The following is a 27,946-nucleotide window of genomic DNA, read 5'->3' as shown; positions in this document are numbered from 1 at the left end:
ATGTTTATTGGATTCTGTTCTTTGTTCATTATATTGTCTATCCATGGACCTATAGGTACATGGTCTATTTACAGGCACAGAATAATAAAAGCACATTCAAGTGAAAATTGTAATTATATCAGGTGCTTAACGAATATTTTGATTAATTTTCAACATGTAAATTGTCCCAATTGAAATGCATTGTTTTGTCAAATAAGTTGACTCCAGTATGTTTCCTTGTACTAATAGGCCTATTGTTAAATAATATTTATTTATTTTACTTACTCTGGAAGCACCTTCATTCAAGAAGTGTGCCACTGTTTCTAAAGTTTAGCTTCCAAATAAATTATTATATTATATGTATTTAAAAAAAGTGGAGTAAAGTTACTTTAGGTAAGTAATTATAAAAGGCATTCATTTTAAATGTGTTATAATTATAGCTAATTCTTTATTTTGTTATTTACTTTATTAATATTAAAAATAAACTTCCAACAGCAAGGAGTTATTTAGTTACTTATGTGTACACATTCAGAATACCATAGATATATTATAGTGAAAATATCTCTATGAGAATCCCTACCAACTGTACTATCTTCAGACTAGCCAGCAAGTTTGGAATAGCCAACATGCATTTGAGCAGTGGGGTGTGTGTAATAATTAGAATAGCCACAAGGATATCTCAGAAAAATTAGATATTTTATCACAACTTTTGAACTACTGGACAGATTTTAATAATAATATAATAATTCTTCAACAAAAGCAACAAAAAAGTTATTGTGAATATTACTGAAATTGTGTTCAGGCAGAATGAGTTTATATCACACTTCCTGTTCACCAAGATAAATTAAACAGATACGATTTTAATCCCTTTTTTCCACTTTGACTGGTGACTCTGCTTGTAATGTAAACAAATCCGAGATTTTGCTATGACCGATAATGTGATTTTAGGTAGCACTGTAACGGCCTACTATAGCAAGTATATACACTCACCTTTGTTTTGTCCGCAGTACTAAAGTCACTACAAAGACCCAGGTGTCTAATACAACTTTAGATTAGGTATAGACTACTCTTGTGCATAGAGCGAGCTTGTTGGCCTATTCTGAAGGCTCAGCTATGCATTGTTTCCAACTGATTTACATGCAAATGAAAAATTCAGAAAGTGTATTCAAGCGAGAGACCCATTTACCCCACCTCTAAAAGGGAAGCATGCTCACACTCGTGTCGTTTCTGTGTTAGATCAGGGAGTTGTTATTAGAATAATAACAACTCCCTGGTTAGATGACGCTCACCATCTCCAAAACGTATTGAAGACCTACCCTTTTTACACTATCGGGTTGAAACACTAAGCCGTAGGCCTACTTCACTCAGTTATTTCTATATTTGTTAGCAGGATCAATCAAAAAGTTATTGTCCGATTTTTCATAAGATTTTTAGTTGAAACATTTCATATTCGTACCCTGAGTTGAGTGCCTTTTCCTTGGTTGTATAGTGATGGGTATCTCCGCCTGTTACGCGGTTCAATTCCCCGCCAGGGAGAGTTTAATTTTTAGTGGAGTTGTGGTTTGGTGGTTATGATGCTTGGCTACCACTCCAAGGGTCCTGAGTTCAAGCCCGCCAAATGTCAGGATATTTATCTCTTTGCTTATGTAGAGCATCTTGTGTATATGTTCGTCTTGTGAACCTCTCTGAGGGTCCATAATGATCAGCAATATTGCTGGATGGATCACCCTCATTAAATATGGTAAAAACAAAACCACAATGAGTGCAAGATATATATATATATATATATATATATAAATCAATGATGTTGCGTAGCACTGCGTAAATTATATATAAATCATACTGTAAATTATAGAAACAGTGCTCATATTCGGAACATGATCTCATAATCGCGTCGAGCATAGCTCATTGGCGAAAGTTCCGTATTTTTTAGTTGTATGAAAAAATGTCTCTGGCTGGATTCGAACCTGCAACCTCTCGCTTACAGGGCGAGTATCATACCATTAGACCACAGAGCCATGTATGGTATTATCACAGATTTTCACCCACCAGATACATTCTCTCATACAACAAACGCCCTCACAATCAGTGGAGGCTTAATTGCGAATTAAAGTTGGAATTTATTCTGACTTGTTAAGCCTCCACTGATTGTGAGGGCGTTTGTTGTATGAGAGAATGTATCTGGTGGGTGAAAATCTGTGATAATACCATACATGGCTCTGTGGTCTAATGGTATGATACTCGCCCTGTAAGCGAGAGGTTGCAGGTTCGAATCCAGCCAGAGACATTTTTTCATACAACTAAAAAATACGGAACTTTCGCCAATGAGCTATGCTCGACGCGATTATGAGATCATGTTCCGAATATGAGCACTGTTTCTATAATTTACAGTATGATTTATATATATATATATATATATATAACTGTTTTACTTTATCGTTTTGATTTAGCTTTATTACAAACATTGAGATCCAGCTACTGATACCCACAGCATTGTTATTTTTTTCAGTAATTTGCCTTTGGATATATATATATATATTAAGGTTGAATGATTCATATGTCATGTTTCTAGCTACGGTAGGCTACTCTTTCGGGTAAACAGGCAGGTCTCGCAAAGCGCGAACATTTCTAGTAAACGTAAACAATATAAACGTTGAATATTTTTCTTTTTCCTATCTGGATATTGAATTTTACAAAAACGTGTTGTTCGATTATTAAACTTTGAACCATCTAAATATGCATCAGAACCTTGTTTCAAAAACTTAACATTTTAAAAATATCTGACCTTCATAAGCTTCAAGTTACTTCTTTTATGTTTGAATATGTTACTACTACCAAAGTCTGTTTCAATGTTATTTTCAAATCGTTTATTAGATCATACCTATAACATAAGAAATCCGCCTAAATTGTATGTTCCATTTGTTAAACTTAGAAAAAGCCAGTTTTGTATTACTTATTTGTAGTATTCATGTCTATTTTTAATATATTGATTGTTTCAAATAATATAAATATTGTATGGGCCTACATTTTAAAATTTGGAAAATGTATTTCCATTTTAATTGGCAAAATAAAATTGAATCTTGAATCAAATCTTACTCTGGCATTTGCTACTTTTAGACAAACCAGAAATCTTCAATTATAGAGGATTAAAGTGGCCCTTTGATACTAATTTGTGAGTTTAGAAGAGACAACTGCACAAAATAGCATAATTGTCCTAGTGAACACATAGAGATATGATAGTGAACTATAACATCTCTATGCTGTAACAAAAACAAAATTGGCAATTGATCCGCAAATCAAATAAAAAATATCATTACTAAATGATTTTACCTACCTTACGTAAATTACAACGTCGTCTCTCTATTATCCTAGATATGCCTAAAAATATAAAAAACTTTGGTTGTTTTGAAACACAGATTTAATTTAAAAAAAACACCATTTATAGCCTTGGTAGCATAATCAACCTTCCCATGAAGCAAAAGTCTACCTTACACAATTAGTAACGGTCAAGTGATCAGATTCACAGCCTTTTATTGATTTCGAACAATCAATGCATCTCTCGCATTGTGTTTATGTAATTTGCCATCCATGTGAACTGAACTGAACTGAACTTTTATTGTATGATTTGATTTGATTTGATTTATTTCGGCATCAGTACATAAAATATCACAGACATACAATTAAAATTGACAAATATAAAAATACCAATATAAAACAAGGATGCCAAGGATAACTCATAAAAGTCCTCTACGGACTTGTTTCCAATGAGGTCCTTTGAAAGAACAGCAAAAAGACAAACAAAGCAACATAATAAAAATGACAAAAAACAGCAAAAAGGACAATCGAAAAAAGAAGAAGCGCTAACTTTTAAATCAGAGGCACAGTCTCAATGAGATGTGAAACAAGTTTACAGTGAAAAATAATACATACACACTTAAATATAAATACAAAACAAGAAATTAGACATAAGAACAAAATAACAAAAAAAAAAAAAAATTAAGGAAACTGAGACAGATTAAATATTAAGAAAATTAATAAATTAAGTTTGAGAAGGAATTGTATTATATATATCATTTCGTGTGTTCCAAGCCATGGTCAGAAAATGTGGCGTCCATGTTTTTGCAATAATAGGGAGGTTTCGCAACCTTACGAATACGATAACGAAAACGGATACGTCAAACTTTTGAGCTGATGATCCCCATTTCATATTCGTAAATCGTATTCGTGTTGACGAATATCACCAGTCATATTCGTATCTATTTTGCACATTTTGCATTTGGATCAGAAATGATTCATGATTATAATATAATTATAGATTTATTGAAAGTAATTTACTAAAGTAATTTACTAAAATGCCAAGTCAATTTTGATAAATAACAAAGTCCTCATTCGCTTTGATGTTACGCTAGGCCTAGGCAGCCAAGCACCAAGCAACACGTACCTGCGCTTCGCTCAAATTTACCGCAGTCATATTTTCGACGCGCCTCAATATTTCGTTGCCATGCGAAACAGATTTTTTAATATCAAAAATTTATTAAATAATATTCATCGCATAATATGCAATCTACGATAATTTAATTAATTGATATAACAAATTTATTAAATACATAACATCATTTGAATAAAAAGAACAAATCACATATCTACACATAATCATAACATCGTATACTCTATCTCTAACAATTTATTCAATCTTCTATCGACTAAAGCCGAAGTATAGTCGTTATCTCGGGACCGTTCTATGGCCACAGCCAGGTGGCTTACTTCTATGAATGGATGTACTGGTTGGGAGCAGGAACGCTAGTAGACCAAACCCAGTACCGTTTTGATTACGATCAATCGGGAAATTACCTCATGAAGCAACATGACATTTTTTAATTAACTTATTAATACATTACCGAGTGATGATACATTTATATTAGGCACATTTTATGTGCAGTATGCATATATATTAGTTCTATAAGACAACACATCATTTTGGTCATCTACCCATCTTGACCTCTAGGTCAACTTTACTGGGAAAAACGGCTCGACTTAGTTTAGTAGTAAATACACGTGAGAAGACTGCACACCTTTCTTCACATTAGAGAAATAATTGAGTAAACTAACACTATTGTTTAGAGCATTTTGAGAAACAATCAATGAGTTAAGCTACTTTATTATATTAAACCGTATAGGCTATACATAGCAAACAAGATGGGTAGGCCTACACATTGTGGAATTGCAGATACCGCGATAGAGGCCCAGTGTATGTATGCAAATGCTCTTAACAGGTCATCTCTGTTGAAATAAATAGTATCCCAAAATTAGACAATTTTAAGGCCAATCTGTCAACAAATCTAAAAGAAGCTAAGTTCCACCAAATGTACCGTCATTTAGATGACTGGAAAACGAACCCATGCGTTAGGGTTATGTACTTTGATTTTAGTTCTGCATTTAACACAATTCAGCCACACATATTAGTTCATAAATTATTTGATATGAATGTTCCAAGTGTTTTAATTTCGTTTGTGTTTAATTTTTAAGTCGAACGTAGCCAGTTTGTTAAGTTACAGAATAATATTTTTTCCGATACTGTGCGTACTAGTACTGGGGCACCACAAGGTACCGTTTGGCACCTTTTTTGTTTTCTCTGTACACGTCAGACTTTAGGTCGGTATCTCCGAGTTGTCCAATGATAAAATTTGCGGACGACTCGGCTATGGTAAGACTTATTAATAATAACAATTCTTCTCTATACCTTTCTGAGGTTATTCGATTCACCGATTACTGTGGCAATAATTTTCTTGAACTAAACATAAATAAAACGAAAGAAATCCGGATTGATTTTCGAAAACACAATAGGTCTGACAGTATGGACCCGGTATACATTAAAGGAAAGGAAGTAGAGATTGTTAACAATTATAAGTACCTGGTAGTAGTATTTGACTGTAAGCTTAAATGGGAGGATCATGTTGACCATATAGTTAAGAAGTTAATACAAGGCTGTACTGCCTGAGGAAACTCGGTTCGTTTGGAGTAAAGCTGGATATTTGTAAAATGTTTTACTCATCAGTGATGTTATCTATTTGGGGTTATTGTATGTTGGGCTGGGCTGGGAATATCAGTAAAGGGGATAAAGACCGAATTGAAAAGGTGCTGGGTAGAGCGGGGAAAGTAATTGGTTCGTCTGTGCAAACGCTCGACTCTTTCTACAGCGAACGTCTTGCCGATGTGTTCCATACTATATTGGAAGACACCAACCATCCTCGTCATAAGGACATTATCGGCTCCGTTATCGTTAGAAGTGGTAGGATGAGGACGGTGAATGCGCAGACGGACCGTTACAAGTACTCGTTCTACCCAGCTGGGATAAGGCATTATAACAAAACATTTGTTAGATAGTTCCTGTTATATTTATATTTATTTTAGGCAAGCCAAGGTTTATGAGCACTGTAATTTCCATTATTATTTTGGACAATAAATGAATCTGTATCTGTATCTGTATCTGTTCCTTTTATTCTGGTAGGTATGGGTGTCAACATTTACCAACAATGTGAACTCGGGTGAGGGGTGAGGAACGGTCAGTTTTTGGGGTCAATGGTCTCAAATATCGTGTCAAATGAAAGGAAATTGAATTTTAAACACAGAAGGTGGCATTTTGTAATATTATGCTTCTGTAAAATGTTAATTTAAAGACATTAGTAGCACTTTTTATGCGATTTTCTGAGCTATTCAACTTTATAGTAGGCCAGCTACTGTATGTTATGTAGCGAAATGTATGGATATACTATATTGTCCTCTGTAGTCTGGGTTCCAGACGGAGTTTTGTCTTAATATTAGTAAAAAGATAAATATTTTGGCACATATGGCGTTTCATACGTATACTACTTGATTTTGGATACTCCGTACCCGTCTGGGGAAACACGCACAAGTCACGTGGTTTGACACCAAGAATTCTTGGTGCATACGATTATCCGGTTGACTAGTTTCAGCTGCATGCGATTGGCTACTCACTCGTACACCGTTTTAATATTCATATTTCAGAAGTTCAAAGACTCAACAACTAAGATGGTGCGCATGCGCTATGTTACGTTTATACAACGTGTACTTGGTACATTGATGAAAGTTTCTGAAGGCTAGAAATGATTTTATATGCCCGACAACAACATTCTACTATTCACGCATTATTAGATACATTTGAAAAAATTACCTCTGCAATCGAACAAAAATGCTTTATGATAGGAATATTTTTAGATTTATCAAAAGCGTTCGATTCAATGGATCATCACATTTTATTACAGAAGATGAGACATTACGGTATCAGAGGTGTCGTTTTAGATTGGTTTAAGAGTTACTTATCAACTAGAAAACAATTTGTAAACGTAGAAGGTAAAAAATCAGAAACCAAATACATTAAGTACGGTGTTCCACAGGGGTCCATTCTTGGACCCTTACTATTCATGATTTTTATAAATGATATCCCATTTGCCTGTAGAAACACAAACGTTATTATGTATGCAGATGACACTAATGTGTTCCTGCAACACAATGATATTACAAGAGCATTCGATATTTTAAACTATGAAATGGCATGTCTTTCTAACTGGTTTATTGCAAATAGATTAACTGTGAACACCAAAAAAACGAATTATATTGTATTTAGTAGTAGAAATGTAAAAATTGACACGTCAAATCTAACTTTGCTAATTAATACTGATATTATAGAACGAGTAAATCAAACAAAGTTTCTTGGTGTTCATCTAGATGAGAAATTATCATTTGCATATCATATAAATTCAATCGCAAAGAAAGTTTCAACAGCTATAGGCACCATGAATAAAATAAAATGCGTACTCCCATACGAAATCCTATTAAAAATATACAACTCTCTCATATTACCTAACCTAACATATGCCATAACACTATGGGGATCTACTAATCAAACTATTTTAAATCGTCTTTATATTTTACAAAAGAAAGCACTTAGAATTGTTTGCAACGTTCCTTTTCATCATCCTTCTCTACCACTCTTTGCCCGCACAAAAACATTAAAATTATCTGAGCTGTACCAAAAAAGTGTTGCGATATTCATGTTTAAGTTTCATCATAATAATAATAATATTTATTTGGAACAACACTTTTTTAACAGTGGCACACATGCGTAGATGGTGCGTCCATACCAATTACAAAATTCAATACAAAAACAATGAAAAATAAAAACTGAAATGAAAATAAAACATATTTGAGATAGACATAAAATTTGACTCGACGCTATTACAAAACTTATTTACAAACTAAAACTACACTAATATACAACTACTAATTTTGCAACAGCAATGGAAAAGAAAACACTTTTTTTTTAAATAAAACAGTTCAAATTTGTAATACAATTGCATTTCTTAATTTCCAAGCACGGCTTGTGTACATTTTACAATAACTGTCAAATACAGCATAAATGTCGTGAGAGTTATTTTTATGGAATAACGTGCTTCCTAGGACATATTGAACCTTAATAGATAGGTCACCAGAAATAAAATTTACCCAAGTATCTACACAATTTATTGCAATAAGTTTATGTTGAAGTGTTTGTAATTCTTCCATTCTAATACAATGTAACTTATTACAAATAAACAGGAAATGTTTAACATCTTAATCACCTGACCCACAAACCTTACACTTGTCATTTAGATTATCAATGTTCCACTTATTTGTAATTTTTCCAAGTGGTAAAGTGTTTGAACGAAGTTTAAATTTTAAACTTGAGCCATAAAAATCTGTTTTATCCAGTAGGTAAGGTTCTAGGCTAGATGACTCTTTTATCAAAGAGTAATCAAGCAAAGATGATTTTCTTAATACTTCTTGTTTCCAAAAAGTAGAATACGATTGTTTAATTGTATTTTCAAATGGCTTGACCCAGTTTATATCAATATCAGTACCTGTACATATATCATTAAGAATGGCATTGAAATCGAACTTAATATAATCACAAGTTTTTTCAAATTCATTAATAAATTGGTACCTTGAATTAAAATTCTTATGTCTAATAATTGTGTTTAATATAAGTTTTGGCCAACGATACATTTCCATACACATAACATTTCTTATATATTTTGCTTTAAAAATATCCTGAGTTACTTTAATTGGTTGCCAACCTAGATCGCCATAAAGTGCCTCTTTTGCAGTGCTTCTACTCGCTTTAAGAATTGTTCGCGCCATTTGTAATTGAAGAGACTCAATCCTTTGTATGTCTTTAGTATTTGTATTGACACATACAGCACAAGCATAGTTAATAGTCGGAAGGCCGATACTTCTCCAAAGGATATCTCCATATACAACACGATCAAAATTGTTGAGTCTATCTATAATAGATTTAATGTACGCAATGATCCTATTGCCCTTTTTAATAACTTGATTGATGTGGAAATTGTCTTTTAGATTTATAGAAATGTATACACCAAGATACTTATATGTTTCAACTTCAGATATAAAAGTATCCCTCAATTTCCAAAGTTTTTCGCTATTCAGATTCTGGCCTATTATCAAAACATTTGACTTTTCACTATTAAAATTAAATTTCCATTTTTTAGCAAATAAGGATACTAAATCTAACATTTTATTGAGTTCTTTTTCGCTATCTGCTAAAAGTACAATATCGTCGGCCCAAAAAAGGCTACCAAGGCAGATATCGTGTATGCGCACACCTAACGCGTGTTCTCGTAATAATTTAGTGAGTTCGTTCATTATTATGCAAAACAGGGTTGGGGAAAGGACACACCCTTGCTTAACACCTTCTTCTATATCAAAAGACTGTGTTTCAATGTCACCAAATCTTACTTGCCCCTTAACATTGTCGTACAAGCTACTTATAATATTCCATAATCTACCACGAATTCCAATATTCCATATTGCCATTAGCAATCCATCTCTCCATACGCTATAAAATGCTTTTTTTATGTCAAGGAATGCTAAGTAAGTCTTCTTGCCTTCCGCAAGTCGGCAACTAGCAATGTTTTTAAGAGTGAAAATGTGGTCTTCACATCTTCGGTGGGGTCTAAACCCTCCCTGAACTTCTGAAAGGGTATTGTTTTCTTCTAAGAAGTCGGAAACTGTGTAATGTACAACTCTATTGAATATTTTAGAAACGCAAGATGTTAAAGATATTCCTCTAAAGTTATTTAGGTCCCTTCTATCACCCTTTTTATATATAGGTAGGCCTACAACAATGCTACTATTCCATTCCGACGGTACTTTTTCAAGATTAACAATTTTTTTGAATAGTGATAACATTAATCTATTTAAAATCGTCCCACCGTTTTTAAGTAATTCATTAGATATATTGTCAGAACCAGCAGATTTGTTGTTTTTTGATTGGTAGATAGCAGATTTAACTATATCTAATGTGAGTTTAATGTCAACTATTGATTTAGTGCTATCCTCAAAATTTTGCCTACAGTCATTATTTATTTTAAGGTTATTAACGAAGTTGACTGTCTCTATATAATCTTTATCATACTCGGAATTTAAATTTCTATTCATCTTTCCTAGTGTACTCCAATACTCTAAGACGGTATAGTTCATTTTATTTCGGTCACAAGTTATTTCATTAGTGCCCGGTATTTTTAAGCATTGTACAGTGTCATTTTTGCGCGTATTTCCTTTAAGCACTTTCCAAAAGTCACGGCAATTACGACCACTTTTGTTGGCAATATCAATCGATCTATTTACTTGCATTTCAGTAATCTTATTTCTAATTAGATTCTTTGTATGATTTTTCTTATCAAGATAGCTTTGCCATAGCTTCTCCCCTTCATCTAAATTACTTTTATTCTTTGCCCATTTTCTATGAAGACGAGCTGCATCTCTTCTTTGTTTTATAGCAGTTTCGACTTCCTTGTCAAACCAAGCATTGCATTTATTACTATTTTTTTGTTTACGTACACCAATTCCTTCGCGGGCCGCTTCAATTAAATTTTGTTTCCATGATTCCCAAAGCATGTCAACATCATGGTATGAATCGGCATTCCAATCTTTAAACTTTTCTTCTATTTTACCATGAAATAATTCAAAATCTTGCACTTGTTTAAAGTCCCAGCTATATCTGGTATTACGATTAACGTATACTTTACCAACACATTTTACAAATAATTTTAATAATAAAACATTATGGTCACTCCCCAAACCCATTATTCGATCTTCATCAATTAATCATAAGAAGTTGCCTATTACTTTTGTTTCTTTCTTTGCTACAAACAATTCCAAACATAATTATGAGACAAGGGCTAAAGACAATTTAAGCACTGCTTTCAAAGGGACCCTATTGGGCCAACAAAGTGTCATATACAGAGGCACTAATGTGTGGAACTCACTACCCAATGACATTAAAATGTCAACCAGTATTGGTATGTTCAAACATAAAATTCATGATATGTTTGTCACCAGTTATCTTTATTTTTAAGCTACTGGTTAATTCATTTTCTCTCGACATTTGATTTGTTATTATCACTGCATTATTTCCATTGTTAGTATTTTTATCGTTACAATTAATATGGTACATTATACTGTTTTTATTTATTTATTTATTTATTTAATTATTTATCTATTTCAATTTCAATTTCAATTTTGTTTGTTTTGTTTGTTTTTTTCTCGTTTTAAGGGGCTTTGCGTCTAAAGCATTAGCTTACAGCTTAACCCCGTTCACAACCTCAATTAATTTTGCATGTACTTTGTATTATCTGAGATTGTGAATAAAGTTATATATATAGTAGTTTGGTAAACATTTGATGGGATTTTTCCCAAGAACATGAAAACTCGTCTTGATAAGATAGGCTGCTTCTCCGCAAATCAAACATTGAATGGATCATTTATTACGCGGAGATAATTTGATTTAATTCCCACCCAGACCCTGTCCTGTTCTGTGTAGTGTGTGGTGTAGCTTTTTTGTGTGCCGGTGGCATGTAGGCCTACTTTATTGGCGTTTTATTTGGCAAGTCATACGTGCGAGTTGAGTAGGACCTACGAAAGAGGTCTAGGCCAATGACTAAACAATTAATAAAAAAACAACTTGGCAACACGATTTTATCAACAGTCTCGTCTCGTACATTCAGCACTGTACGTACTCGATCTTTTTCATTTTGAAACAAGATGATCATTGGTTGATTCGAAATCCATATTTACATACCGCCCGCCCCATATAGCCAAATACGGTATGATCACCTACGTCATTCTTATCGGACGTTTGCGGTCTACAAATCGATTTCTATACGCGTTTCACAAGTCTGTATTTTCAGACAAAAATCGCGGTCGCAATAAAAACAAATAAATAAAAAAGAAAATACAGACTTGGGGCAAGTCTATGTCCTCTGCTGCTTGTACAATAAATAAACCATGTGCAATGGAGCAACACGTTCTATTAGAATTTTTAAATTTAAATTGGAAGACATAGTAGGCCTAATATATGTTAACTATTGATCTATTTAAACTGTTGTATAATGGTGGATTCGGATGAGTCCCGGCAGCGATTTTTTTTTTCGTACATAAGTTGGGGACCCCTTCATGAAACGTCACAAAATAAACATGAATAATTCATCAGTTAAATTTGTTGTTCCGTGTGCACCCAAGCGTATAGCAACAAGAAGTGATTACACGCACAACTAAGCTGCGATACGATTATTTCTACAGTAGGCCTAGGATTCTAGGTCAATTCACGTGTCGAGGCTAATCGACAGCTAGGCAAGACATTAAACTAAGTAGTAATTGAACATAGCCCAAAGAAAGCTTAGACCCACAAGAATAAAAAATGTATATAATTTGTGTACTGTAATTTTTTATCAAACAATATGCATGTACTCAAAGGAACTTTAAAAATGCGCGTATATGAACACATGAGATGGGAAGATTAGGCCATATAAAAAAAAACAACAGTTGATCGTCCCCGCCCGCATGCTTTTTTCAGGCCGCATCAATTTTTATTTTATTTTTTATTTCGATATTTTGTATATAAAACATTGATTCATGTTGTACCTTTGTCGAAAGCTAGGCCTAGCTCTTTCTTTTTTCGTGATCCACAGCCGTCGGGGGTTCTAGGACACCTACCCCCTAGACAGTTACCCCCCGGATGTTTACCACCCGGACAACTACCCCCTTAGGACAACTACCCCCCGGACAACTACCCCCCGGACAACTACCCCCTTAGGACAACTACCCCCTTAGGATAACAACCCCCCGGACAACTACCCCCCGGACAACCACCCCCTTAGGACAACTACCCCCTTAGGACAACTACCCCCCGGTCAACTACCCCCCGGTCAACTACCCCCCCCCCCCCCCCCCAATCCAAAAGTAGACAAATATATAGGACCGGTTTCTGTAAAAATGAAATCATCTGTTTTTAACGGGTGTTTCGAAACTAGAGACCGGAGACCAGAGACCTGACACGAGACCCAATACGAAAAGGGAGATCTATATTTGGGTCTCCCTTTTCGTATATTAGGGTCTCCCTTTTCGTATAGTGTGGTCTCTCTTTTCGTATAGTGGGGTCTCCCTTTTCTTATAGTGGGTCTCCCTTTTCGTATATTTAGGTCTCCCATTTCGTATATTTGGGTCTCCCTTTTCGTATATTTGGTCTCCCTTTTCGTATATTTAGGTCTCCCTTTTCGTATATTAGGGTCTCCCTTTTCGTATAGTGGGGTCTCCCTTTTGGTATAGTGGGGTCTCCCTTTTCGTACGTGGGTCTCCCTTTTCGTATATTTAGGTCTCCCTTTTCGTATTGGGTCTCGGGTCTCTGGTCTCTGGTCTCGGGTCTCTAGTTTCGAAACACCCGTTTTTAACCGATTATTCTGTTTTGTTTAACAGCACGCTAGACCCTAGATGTGCTAGATTTAAAGTACCGTATTTATTGAAAAAACGGCCTGGGCTGTTTATTGTTTATGTGGTTTTTAGGTGGACATTTATTGGAAGAAAGTTGTTTATTCAATGGGAGGGGGTATAATCTAATGGAAATAGACGCCGATTATTCCATATGATGTTTCATGGGAGTGACATGGTCACCGTTTATTTGAGGGGAATTTATTTAAAGATCGACGTTTATTCGGTGAGTGAACATTGAGGTCAAATATCAAAAGTGATATTATTCTTCAAGTGTACAAAAATACATATATGACAAATTTGAGACAAAAATTAATTCTTTTAAGACCAGTGGTTATCGAAGCATTGTCCTGACGCAAAAATTATTATTATTATTAGCGAACCCAGTCTTTACAGTAAATACATGGAGTACTATATAATACGTTCGACTATCCTATGATCATGTGTGACAATCTTCAGTTTATACCACCAGGCTATATTTATGTTCAATCTTTTACTTTTGTTTACAATAATGAATAGTAATTCGTCAAAGTAACGAATTAAAATATAGTTATTAATTAATAGTTGCAGAGTCAGGTTGTTGAATGGTCTGGGTGGTTAGGGTGTTCTAAAGGGATAGTTTTCTGGGTGGTAAAATTGTCCGGGGGGTAATTGTCCGGGAGGTAATTGTCCGGGGGGTAATTGTTCCTAGGGGGTAATTGTCCGGGGGGTAGTTGTCCAGGGGGTAGTTGTCCTAAGGGGGTTGTTGTCCTAAGGGGGTAGTTGTCCGGGGGGTATTTGTCCGGGGGGTAGTTGTCCTAAAGGGGTAGTTGTCCTAAGGGGGTAGTGGTCCAGGTGGTGGTTGTCCGGGGGGTAGTTGTCCGGGGGGTAAATGTCCAGGGGGTGAATATCCGGATACGGCCGTCGGGAGCCATCTATACACATCGTCGACTGCGATAAATTTGAGGTCATATTCTTTGATTATAGGTCAGCGATGATAGAGGTATCACTGCCGTTGAATGTATGAATATTTTGAATTACACTCATCATGGGTATAATATTTTACATAAACGTCTGGATCTAATTAGAATTTTCACAGCCGCTATATTCTCGCTACTCCTTAAAAATTTTGCCGTGAAGCAAAAAACGACTGGATTTGGAGAACACATGTTTTTGGTTCTACCTTCCGTTTCTATCGATATATTCTATACATTTGAGTTACAGTATACACTATTAATATTTATAATTATTGGTTCCTTGGTAGGCCTACTTTTTAGTCCTTTTATCAATTGTTACATAATAATTTGATCTAGGATAGTAGGATACTGCTAGACTAGATAGTAGTTAAACAACATGGTTTTTATTTGTGTTTCGATTCGGACTGCAACAAAAATCGTGAAGCCGGCCCTTGGTATGCGAGAACGGTGTAGTGGACGGCCGACGTACTCTCGCAGACATTTTCTCTGATTTTGCAGGCGGCGAATTCGATCAAGGTGGACCGATAGGAGACCAATACCAAACTACGGAGGTGAGTAATTGTTCGGTAAAAAATGTTCATACAGAAGTAACAAAACTGTAGGCTAGCATATTGTCGCGAGAGAGTGTAGAGTTTGCCTATCCATAGAGGGGCGAATCGACCCGGCTGGGTTGAAACTGTCCCATATATATAGGCTAGATGTTTACGGACGTGTTCGGGTACATGACCCACGTCCTGTTTAAAATATGTGTGTATGCATTGATATTCCCTCCCTCTTTGGATGTCATATTATCATATTATTGTCATGTTCAGAATTCTTTCAACACAACTGAATTTACCATATATTTACCCCTACTCTTTTTCATTCTTTATTCTAGTGTGAAGAATGCCTCAAGTGGCGAGTATGTTATGCAGCACATGTTCTGAAGCGTGACCAAGGGCAGCTCTTGGAACGAGAACTGGACACACTGTCGTATTCATGTGGAACTTGTTTTCAAGACATCCTGGGAGAGGACAATTCTATTGTTTTTGTCAATGACAAAATGACATGTGCCCTGCCTCTCGAAGCAGCTTATTACATAACATTCACAGACCCCCTGTGCTTTTATTGTGGAACTGAGCACAATTTATCAATTGAGAACATGAATTATCCACTTTGTAGTGAATGCAAGGAATCAGGCAAAACACCCAAAAGGAAAAACACTAGAGCATTTGTGCCACAGTAGGCTAATAATATCCAGAAGTTTGATATAAAGTCAAAGTGTACAAAAAGGACTTTTATTGTGACCCCCTGATAAAATAAAAAAAAAGGTGTATTTTAATATTTGCTGTTCTGTATACTGTACTTATGTTTGTTTAGACATCTTACAGTACTTACCATATTTATTTGAATTGTCAGGAAGGGTGTATGCGAGGGGTGGGAGTGATTTTTATTCATAGCGGCATGTTTATTCAAGAAAATACGGTAGTGAGTCGCCATCTTGGAAAAATAAAAAATAAAAAATAAAAAGAGCCTCTTCCTTCCTTTTTTTAGAAAACCAGGACGATCAACTGTTTTTTTTTACATGGCCTTAGACTCACGAGAATAAAAAATGTATTTTTGTGTAATGTTTATTGTTTAATTTTGCTGACTTATTACTCGGACTGTGTCATACCTAACACACACACGTCACACACACCACACAGCTACTACTAGAATAGAAATGGGTTTAGAGACTAATAATTAGGCCTAATAGTATTAATAGAAGCTATAATTTTAACACGTAATTCTTTAGTAATAAATTATATTAAAAACACCATAAACCAAAGGCTGATTATTTCGACAATCCACACAAAACGACGCTATTCTTCTAAGAAATCGCACGCCGCAACCACAGCGGAGATAGGCCTAGAATCGTATCGCAGTTGTATTAGGGAGGTTTCGCAACCTTACGAATACGATAACGAAAACGGATACGTCACACATTTGTGAAACTTTTGAGCTGATCCCCATTTCATATTCGTAAAGCGTATTCGTGTTGACGAATATCACCAGTCATTTTCGTAACTACAAAACGAGTATAGTTTTTGATCTATTTTGCACACTTTGCATTTGAATCAGGAATGATTCATGATTATAATATAATTATAGATTTATTGAAAGTAATTTACTAAAGTAATTTACTAGAATGCCAGGTCAATTTTGATAAATAGCAGTTTTTAAAGTCCTCACTCGCTAGGCCTAGGCAGCCAAGCAACACGTACTTGCGCTTCGCTCAAATTTACCGCAGTCATTATTTTAGACGGCGCCCTCAATATTTCATTGTCACGCGAAACGGATTCTTTACTGGCTTACGAAAACGAATACGTGTGCGTGACGTATCCGTTTTCGTTATCGTATTCGTAAGATTGCGAAACCTCTCTATTGTGTAATCACTTCTTGTTGCTATACGCTTGGGTGCACACGGAACAAGAAAATTTAACTGTGAATTATTCATGTTTATTTTGTGACGTTTCATGAAGGGGTCCCCAACTTATGTACGAAAAAAAAATCGCGTTCCGTACATAAGTTGGGGACCCCTCAAAATAAACATGAATAATTCAGCCCAACATCGCTTTCAATTTAATGTACTTATGGTATAATACAAGTCACCTTATCTGAAATCTAACATAATAGTTATTTCATATAATATATAATAATAACAAGAATATGGTATTGTAATTAAAATAATATCAATAATTAGTTAGAAGAAGTAAAGTAATTATTTTTTTACACGAAAACGGCAAAATAGCCATAGTTAAAAGAGTTAGTTAAAGTTCAAAATGGTTCGGCTAAGCGAGAGAGATCTAAATGTAACATTATTATGATCCTCAAACTGAACTATAATATCATCTTCAATCTTGATGAAAAGTAAGTAATAATAATCAAAACCCATTAGTGTTAAAATGTTTAAAATAATATTAATATTTGGTTATATAAGTAGTAAGTAATCGTTTTTTACGCCAAAACGGCAAAATAAAAATGTTTTTATATTATATTATATACATATGATTACATTTACTTTAGGGTGTTTATTGTTTAAAAATACCTGAAATGAAATGATGAATTCGAGAAGGGGAAAAAAGAGGTGACTAGTTTAGAGTCACAACTGCACCTTAATTTTTCACAATAAATAATATATATATATATATATATATATATATATATATAAATCATACTGTAAATTATAGAAACAGTGCTCATATTCGGAACATGATCTCATAATCGCGTCGAGCATAGCTCATTGGCGAAAGTTCCATATTTTTTAGTTGTATGAAAAAATGTCTCTGGCTGGATTCGAACCTGCAACCTCTCGCTTACAGGGCGAGTATCATACCACTAGACCACAGAGCCATGTATGGTATTATCACAGATTTTCACCCACCAGATACATTCTCTCATACAACAAACGCCCTCACAATCAGTGGAGGCTTAACAAGTCAGAATAAATTCCAACTTTAATTCGCAACGGTTTTTAAAATAATATTGTGTATATGTAAATCAATGATGTTGCGTAGCACTGTGTAAATTATATATAAATCATACTGTAAATTATAGAAACAGTGCTCATATTCGGAACATGATCTCATAATCGTATATATATATATATATATAAATCCAAAGGCAAATTACTGAAAAAAAAGACAATGCTGTTGGTATCAGTGGCTGGATCTCAATGGAGATACAAAAATAAAAAGCGAAAAGCTAAATCAAAACGATAAAGTAAACAGCCAGAAAAGTTAGCAGAGCTTTCGGGCAACACTAGCCCTTCATCAGTGCAAGTGAAGGAATTTGGATAACGTCATAGTATAAAGCTGACAAGTGCTGCGTGGGTGGACAGGAATAAAAGAAATATAACAAAGGGAGCCAGGGTGGAGTCTGAATAAGAGTAGAAAACAAAGAAGGTAGCTTGGTAGAGATATAAACAATTTTGGAATGAGACTAAAAACAGCTTAAATGGTGGTTAATATTGAAACTTAAATTTTGGTAGTCAATGGAATAATTTTACCGATCTGGGAGTATGTTTTAAGTAGTAATTCCCAGTGGTTTTCTTTGTCTTTGCGAGTTTTGTCGCTCCATTTGACATCGTGGTCTATTGCAATAACTCTGAAATTTGCAATCGATTAACCAGCTGAATTAAAATATTCGGCTACAGGTTGATCAAGCTTTAATGTTTTGATAGGTGATTTATGTTGTGTCATTCTCATACGGAGAGTGTTTTTTGTTTCTCCGACGTACTGTTTGCCACAAATATTACAGTATATGAGATAAATGACGTTTTTGGTCTTATCCGAAATATGCGGCCAGTTTGGTTACTCTCAAATTTTTCAACAGAATCAACCAATGAACAAGTTTTGCAAGATTTGCCGCAAAGGTGACTGCCCAAATTTTGGCGGTCATGAGAGTTAATTTCACTTTTAAATTTGGATCTGACTAATATATCACGAAGGTTGGGAGGTCTACGAAATGCAATAATGGGTGGTTCCGAAAAAACAGTCCTGAGACGTTCTGTGGACTGTAGAATGGGCATATGTTTCTCAATAATAGCCCGTAATGGAGGCAACCTAGGGTGGTAGGTTGTGACCAATGGCACTCTGGTCGAATTTTTTGGCTGACGTGGTTTGTACCTCAGTGTTTGACATCGAGGAATATCTTTTGCTTTCTTTATAGCAGTTTCGATGTATTCCTTCTTGTAATTTCTATTCCGGAGATGTCCGGTTAGTTCTTCGGTACGATTCTTAAAATCTAAATCTGAAGAACAGATACGTCTGATACGTAATGCTTGACTGTACGGTATGTTTTTAGTACAGTGTCGGGGGTGACAACTGCTAGGGAGCAGGTACATATTTTTATCCGTGGGTTTACGGAATAGGTCAGTTTTGAGTGTACCATTTTCTATGGTCACTATAGTGTCCAAAAAATCAACACTACTAGTGGATTTGGTAGCTGTAAATTTGATAGTTGGGTGGGCTGAATTAATATTGAGAAGAAAAGATTCCAAATTATCTTCACCATGGGTCCAGATCATGAAGATGTCGTCAATGTATCTAAACCAAACAAGTGGTTTATTTGGTTGGAGGGACAGAAAATTGGCTTCTTCGTGAGGGATATTAGTATACAATGATGAAACATCTAATGTAGCCAGAACAGAATTATTATGTAAATTTTGAATTTGGTTAATTTTGCGGATAAAGTCCGTGGAGTCCTGAATGTATGAAGGGAGATCAGTCACATATGGTCTTAGTAAATCATCCACATATTCAAAAATTTTCTCTGTAGCAGTGCCATTGCCCGAAATAATGGGTCTACCAGGATTGCCTGCTTTGTGGATTTTAGGTAGGAAATAAAATCTGCCTGGAACTGGATTGACCTGTGCCAAATGAGGTCCAATCTTAGGATCGATGGAGTGTTTTTTTACCATCACAGAAACAGATTTGGCCACCTTATCCGCAATTTCCGGGGTGGGATCCGTTTTAAGTTTACGATAATGAAGAGGATTGTTTAGCTGTCTTAAGGACTCCTCTTCATAAAATTTGATGTCTATGGCAACAGTGGCAGAACCTTTATCAGCGGGTTTAATGATAATATCATTACGCTGACGCAATTTGGCAATGGCCTGCCTCTCTTGTTTTGAGAAATTGTCACGTTTATCTGGACTCGGGACGTAGTTTTGTACATCCTCCTCAATAGCCTGAATAAATGTTTCTAAAGCTGGACAACGATTTTTTGGTGGATTCCAGGAACTTTTTGGTTTAAATTTGTTAGCGTTGCCTTCGTTTTGCGTGGTGCTGCTGTCTGAATCAGCAAAATGTTCACGTAATCGTAATCTTCTGGAGAAAGACTCCATATCCAAAGATGTTGTGCGCCGACCTGCCTTGGTTTTGGGCAGAATTTAAGTCCCCGGGAAAGAAGTTTTTTCTCTCCTTCGGAAAGTCGGCAATTAATTTCAACAACTGAATCAGAGGTGTTGCTCCGATTCTTGTTATAAGTCCGAACGAACCTTCTGCAGGGTTTCCTAAAAGCCCTAAAATCATCCGAAGGTAGAGTCATTTGTGTTGAAATGACCAAGTCTGCAGGTAGACCAAATTTGTGATGTCCCCTTCGGGCCATTGCCGTTGATTGCTTACGGCAATCATTGGCGATAATCCTGAGTTTGTTTTGAAACTCGGATGCAGGAAGTTCTCTTTTCAACTTCTTAGTTCTAGAGTGAATTTCAACGTCAAACTCTGTGAGGATTTTGCGGCAATTGTCAATTTGGATCTCATTAAGTTGACAAGCATTTTTGTGAAAGACAGCGTTCCAACGAGAACGCATGTCATCATCTGCAAATCGAATACCAGATGTGACATAAAATTGAAGTCCTTTAGGGGCCGAATATATATATATATATATATATATATATATAAGATGGGGCGTATCAATTTGATCTCTGGTGCGCGTGCATACAATTAAGGGACTAGTGCTTTTCCGCCGTACCACGCCGAGAATATAAAGAGTCGCTATCAGATCGGGTTTGAACTATACCATGAAAGCGCCAGTGGTCTAATGGTTAGCACATCTGCATATCAAGCAGAAGATCCTAACATACAACAAATATTGATATATTGCCAATGGACTACCGTACTACAAGAACTATTATCTAATATGATACAAACTGAACTTAAAACTTACCAAAATGGTTCATCTTTTCAATGTTGAAGATACAATCCTTTATAGTAATTTTTAAAACAGCCTCGCGTTTTGAAGGTTCGAATATTTTTTGGGAAAATTTGCGTATTTTGGAAAACTGTGCCTTCAAGTTGGAGGGTATGTCGGATAACGTTCTTATTGTAGAAAATTAATAGCGCTACAAAAGTTGTTTTAAGTTGGATAACTCAAGTTGACGTATTTTGGAAAGACTCGCGTATTTTGTATTTAGTATAGCGCCCTCAAGTTGACGTATTTTGGAAAAATTCTGTGTATTTTGGACTGATAGCGGATAATTAGTTGGATAATTTTCCAATTTTAGAAAATTAATAGTGGCCTCAAGTTGACGTATTTTGGAAATTACTAACGCCCCAAAATTTGACGTATTTTGGAAAAATCGCGCATTTTGGAAAATGAATAGCGCCCTCAAGTTGACGTATTTTGGACAATTCGCGTATATTGGAAAATGAATAGCGCCCTCAAGTCAACGTATTTTGGAAAGACTCGCGTATTTTGGATTAGTATAGCGCCCTCAACTTGACGTATTTTGGAAAAATTTCTGCGTATTTTGGACTGAATTTCACCAACTCAGTCCGAGTAATAAGTCAGCAAAATTAAACAATAAACATTAGACAAAAATACATTTTTTATTCTCGTGGGTCTAATCTTCCCATCTCATGTGGTCATATACGCGCATTTTTAAAGTTCCTTTGAGTACATGCATATTATTTGATAATAAAATAGCAGAATTAAAAAATTACAGTACACAAATTATAGACATTCTTTATTCTTGTGGGTCTAAGCTTTCTTTGGGCTATGTCCAATTACTAGTGTAATGTCTTGCCTAGCCGTCGATTAGCCTCGACAAATTTTGCATAGTAGTGTGTGTGTGTGTGTGTCGAAGGCAATCACGTGAATTGACCTAGAATCCTAGGCCTACCGTTAGAAAGAATCGTATCGCAGTTGTGTTATCACTTCTTGTTGCTATACGCTTGGGTGCACACGGAACAACAAATTTAACTGATGAATTATTCATGTTTATTTTGTGACGTTTCATGAGGGGTCCCCAACTTGTGTACGAAAAAAAAAATCGCGTCCCGGCACCCAAACATATGGCATGCCCACCGGCATTGTGTCTATAAATTGGATCCGCAGCAAATAACCCCACTACCTTTTGGTTACCTGGTAGAAGAGTTAACCCAAACTTTGACAAAATATCCCCACTTCTTTGTAAGGAGTAATCCTAAACCCGAATGCCAAAAAATCACGTAATTGTAATTGTTTACCAACAAAACGTGTTTTCATTTATTAATATTACTGTATAGAAGTGCATTCTGTTTATGCAAAGAAATCAAATAAATTATATTCAATAATTTTAATTAAAGGAGAATTATTGTTGATATTTTTCGTCTTTTATGGTTCTTTGGTGGTTAAAGATATATTAGGGACAAAGTTTTCAAATGGCAGTCATTTTGAATTTATGGATATTATAGTTAATTACTAATAAACAAACCAGGGTAGATTTTAGATACTGATATCTATAACAGGCCTATATTTTTTTTTAATAACAGGCCTAACAGCAAACAGTATTAATGATACAATAGTGATAATGCCTACACAGAGTACGAAATCAATAGTAAAATAGTTAAACTAATTGTACCAACTAACCTGCAATAAAATGAATGAGATTATTTTAAAAAGACGTCGATACAGTCGATACGAAAAGGATGTTACAATAAAAAATCAAGATTACAATTAAATGAGTGGTAATACATACTTTAATAAATTAGTAACCAAATTCAATAAACTAACAAATTGAACCGCGAGTACAATAAAGTCAATAGATTTCGGAGGACGAAATACTTCGCGATCAACCGATCACGTTAAGAATGCCAAACCGGCAATCAAGGTAAATAAATATCAAAAAAATCCAAGCTTTTTCTATCACCACTAATTTGATTTTAGATAGCACTGTACGGCCTACTATAGCAAGAGTATTATACACTCACCTTTATTCTGTCCCGAAGTACTAAAGTCACTACACTCTTGTGCATAGAGCGAGCTAATTGTCCTATTCTGAAAAGTCAGCCATGCATTTTTTTCAGCTGATAAAGTGTATTCAAGCATGGAGGTATTATACCTCCATGATTCAAGCGAGTGACACATAGTACCCCATCGTATTCAAAAAGGGATTTGCATTTTGGCAAATTAAAGATGTATTGTCCCTTGAAACACAAAAAAAATGAAGGTCAAAATATTCTAAATTTACTAGGCCTAAATTAAATTGGCCATATCAAAGTAATATTAAAGTTATTCACTTTAAGTCGAAAATTCGAAGCAAAAACAACAAGTTTACGTAATGAACAGGTAAATTAATTTGATTACATTTCGTCTGAAAAATCGTCCCGAGCAAAAGTAAGCAAAGAATAGATTTCAAACCACGAGTATGCATTATAGGATTGTTTACAACTCGTCACGGTTGAGAAGGTGTTCACACATATCGCGACGAAGTTTTATGAGTATGCATATATAATAATACAGAGTAGTTAATTACTAATCCTTTACCAAATAACGTTAGATTCCGCCGGCTCTAATCTGTAAGCATATTACTTAATTTTAAAACGTTTTTGTTTATAATACGTAGGCATGTCTTTACTGAAATAAACGCCTAATGTTTTTATTAGGTTCAATTGCCAAATATCATCACAGTTTATTTTCCCTCGTACTGTACTTAGTACAAGTACTAAGCACAAAATATTACAATATTAAAGTAGCTTAAAATCTGAATAACGGACATCGGACCAATGTAACTATAATTAGATATTCACAAAATATCTATTTCTTTTGTTATCCCTAAATCCTATGTGTAGGCACCACTTTTGTCCATTTATGTGCGCCTTTATATACTAACTAAAGGTCACTGAAAGGATGCACAGTATAAAATAAAAGTGTATAGATCTCACGAAGAAGAAACAAAAATTGACCCTGGACCTTTGTTTATATCTGACCAATAAAATTGTTGTTGAAAAAGTTGTATTTATTATTGTGACCCCTAAACATGGACATAGGCTTATACATCCCTTTTATTCTTTCAAACTCATGAAAAAAATACCAACAGATTTCTTTCAAGGGCAAACCATATATAGCCTGTACTAATCCTGTACTAATACCTTTTTTATATTACATATTTCAATCAGAGGTTTCTCACAAAGAACAGCCTTAATACAAAATTACTCCCATTAGCACTTAGCGTTGAAACTCTGATATATTGTGATAAATAACTTTGCTGCGTTATATATAACATTTAACGAAACTATTTGTATCACTACAGGTTCCCATTTAGTATTGTGGGCATTCATATTACCTAGTATCGCGGTAAAACAGTTTTGAGGAAACTAATAATTGTCCATCTTGATATTTGAAGCTCACACCCTTTTTTTTGGCCTGCGCATGGAGTAAAGAATATGCATAACGGGACCCCAGCTCCATATACAGCACCCAATATTCCCAGATGGTCTCCTATTCAAGCTCTAACCAGGCCCAACGAGATCTGACGAGAGCCGGTGTTTCAACGTGGTAACCCTCCACCGTGACGATTTATATCGTTTCTAGTGGTTCTTAATAACCATTATTAGGAATATCAGAAGAACGAATTGAACAAGCCAAGTTACAGTTAAAGCTAGGATTAGAGTTAGCTAAGAACTGACGTATTTTATCAAGTTTCCCTTAAATTGAACAAAACAAGGTACTAATACTAAAGTCGTTAGAAAACATAGGATGTAAATATACCAAGGTGAATAGGAGTCAACCCACTAATCCCTCGCTATTCAATCAAAATGGTATTATTATACTACTGTACTATATTGATAAAAAAAGCGTGATATGAAAATTGATTGATGGTAAAACGTAACAAAGATACGATCGATCTTGTCTGGTTATTAGGTATTCAAGCAGTGAAGCGAAGGATTATTTTTGTAGCGTTCCATTTAAAATAAATTTTGTTACAAAGAAATATTTTGGTTGTGAAGGACGGTCGCTAAATCTGTTGGCGCCAGCATTACTTCTTTTACTTACCAATTTTAACAATTAAGCTAACAAAACTTTTAACAATGATAAAATGCCTTGCAACTCTGTAACTACTTATGACTAAGTCTACAACTTAGTTCCGGGTTTGCTCTGCTACCGGTGCGGTATAATTCTCTGTTACTACCGAAATGGTCTAACCAACTTGTGGTACTGTGAGCATCACTAAAATAAGTAAACGTATCTGAGTAATGACCAAAGTATTCCAAATCAGATATAACCAAGTTATACTCAGTGCAAAAATCAATCAATTCGTTACCGAATTTTTTCTTTGGATCAGAATTAAAATCACCAACAAAGACTACTTTGTCATTGTCAAACTCTTCAACAATACTTTCGATTTTACCTAAATATTGTAAATATTCACCAAAGTTGTCGTCGCATTCATAGGGTAAGTACAGGTTAACAAATAAGGTTTTATACCTACCCTTGCCAACCTCAATAGCGACAAGCCTATTATCTTTAAGATCAACAAGTTTAACAACATCGTGTAATGTTTTCCTAAATAGTGTCGCTACACCCCCATATGGCCGTCCCACAAGTAATGAGGCCGAATCCATGGGGGTAACACTAAACAATCAAAATCGGGGGTGGTTTTAAGCATGGGTAGCTCATCATTTGTCAACCAAATCTCTTGTAAACATACAATGTCATGAACATCACAGAGATCATAAATTTCTTTTTGAGCAGATTTAAATGAATTACAGTTAAGGGAGACTACCCTAAGTTTGTTAATTTCATGTGAGTCATTCATTACCCTGCTTATATTTAGCTTCATAAAACCTCCTATATAATGAAAGCATACTTTGGCCAGATATTAGTATCATTAACAATATCTTTGTCATTAAATTCACATTGTATCATGAAAGAGGCACAGTCTGTTCGTTTACTTTCAAGAGCATTGACGGTGACAGTAATGTTCTTGGCTCTTTTCAGGTATGATTGCACATCTGTTGCTTTAGTGTAATTATCCATATTACCCAGGTATAGTTTATAAGGTGGTGGAGGCCTAGCCTTAAGTTCAATACCCTCATCACCGGTTCCTCGTTTAAATTTGGACTGACGGCGTTGTTTTCTTCTTTGAAAACGAAATCCATCCTTCACTCCAGCCTGAGCTCACCTTTGTGTTCTTTACAGCAGACGCGAATGTGTTCATTGGATTAACAGGAATACAAGCTGATGATGCAGGTTGAACATCGCCTTAGTATGGGGATTCCCCTTACGAGGATTCCCTTCTATATTCTTGAAAATTCATTAGGAAAACGAGCCCTATTTAACGTGAGCTTTTAGTACCCCGGCTAACCCGGGGTACTATAATTGCCTGTAATTGTTTTGACCCTGATCAGTCTTGTTGATGGGTAATTAACAGAACAGTGGCCATCAATCATGCAGGAAAGTATCTGGGTACTAAAAGAGGCCAAGCCCACTTTGTTTGCCAACAGCCAATCACCGACAGCATCAGGTTTCAGTTACAGCATGTTTTAATGATTAGGTAATAGTTTGATTTCATGAAATAAATGAATATTTATATAATAGCCTTTTCACGCCTTATAATTATTTAAGTAAGCCTTTATTTCCATGTTTCCTTTTCGATTTTGTACATTTTAACAACATTGTATGGGGAGCTACAAAGTTCAACCTTAGATTGAGTAGTCAAGCGATCAACCAATTACAATTGAATAATTTTAATTTTATTAATTTACCAATGAAATACATAGCCTACTACAAATGGATTCTGAAATAAACTGGGATGGTGCGATGGGATTTGGTAGGGATGTCAAGAGGTACACCATCACATCAGACTCGGGCTGAGGTATAGGCAGGGAGTTGTTATTAATAACAACTCCCTGGTATAGGTAGGCCTACAATTTTTGAGAATATGAGCGGGAAATTCAAATAAAATAATGTAGCCGTAGGGGGTGGTACCCATACGCTTCCCAAAAAGTGTTTGCGCTATATTAGTATATAGGACCAGATATATGAATTAATTAATAATACTAAAAAATCTAAAAAATAAATCTTTTTATTTAAAAAAATGTAATTGAATGAATGTTAATAAACATAAACGAAACCCATATAAATAACAATCTTTTTTATTGTGTAATAACAAGTTGATGTTATACGATATTATAATAGAGGGATTATGCCTCATTTTAGTTGTTTATGTTATTCTAAGAAAACTGCACATAGGCCTACATACATTATGTTCACTTTAGCACTCTAGTATTTTAAAACATTGATGACTAGCAATTATACACGCCCGGGCGGGTTTCCTATGTAGTTTTAAAACTTCACAGTACATTCCCGATCATTTGATAACTCATTATCCAGATGCCCTAAAATGCACCCACCTCCCCAACACACACCCGCACTCGGGG

General features: G+C 35.1%; 1 protein-coding gene and 1 pseudogene across 3 annotated transcripts in view; one reads left to right on the top strand and one right to left on the bottom strand.

The window, feature by feature from the left end:
- LOC140040785 (NXPE family member 4-like) overlaps positions 1-23,634 on the bottom strand; it is a 38,317-nt gene extending 14,683 nt beyond the window's left edge. The window contains exon 1 of one of the 3 annotated variants that reach the window (XM_072086958.1): positions 23,495-23,634. In XM_072086958.1, coding sequence (XP_071943059.1) covers positions 23,495-23,612 — 118 coding nt within the window. In that variant the 5' untranslated portion in view covers positions 23,613-23,634. Of the gene's footprint in view, positions 1-969; positions 1,696-3,313; positions 3,596-23,494 lie in introns of those variants that run through there. The other 2 variants (XM_072086959.1, XM_072086960.1) reach the window with 2 other exon arrangements.
- Positions 14,733-16,393, top strand: LOC140039800 (uncharacterized; annotated as a pseudogene).
- Positions 23,635-27,946: the final 4,312 nt, after the last annotated feature.

The sequence above is a fragment of the Antedon mediterranea genome, chromosome 2, assembly GCF_964355755.1.
Source record: "Antedon mediterranea chromosome 2, ecAntMedi1.1, whole genome shotgun sequence".
In the NCBI taxonomy this organism is placed as follows: Eukaryota; Metazoa; Echinodermata; class Crinoidea; order Comatulida; family Antedonidae; genus Antedon; species Antedon mediterranea.
The sequence above is the reverse complement of the archived record's forward strand: the minus strand, read 5'-3'. Positions and strand labels throughout refer to the sequence as shown.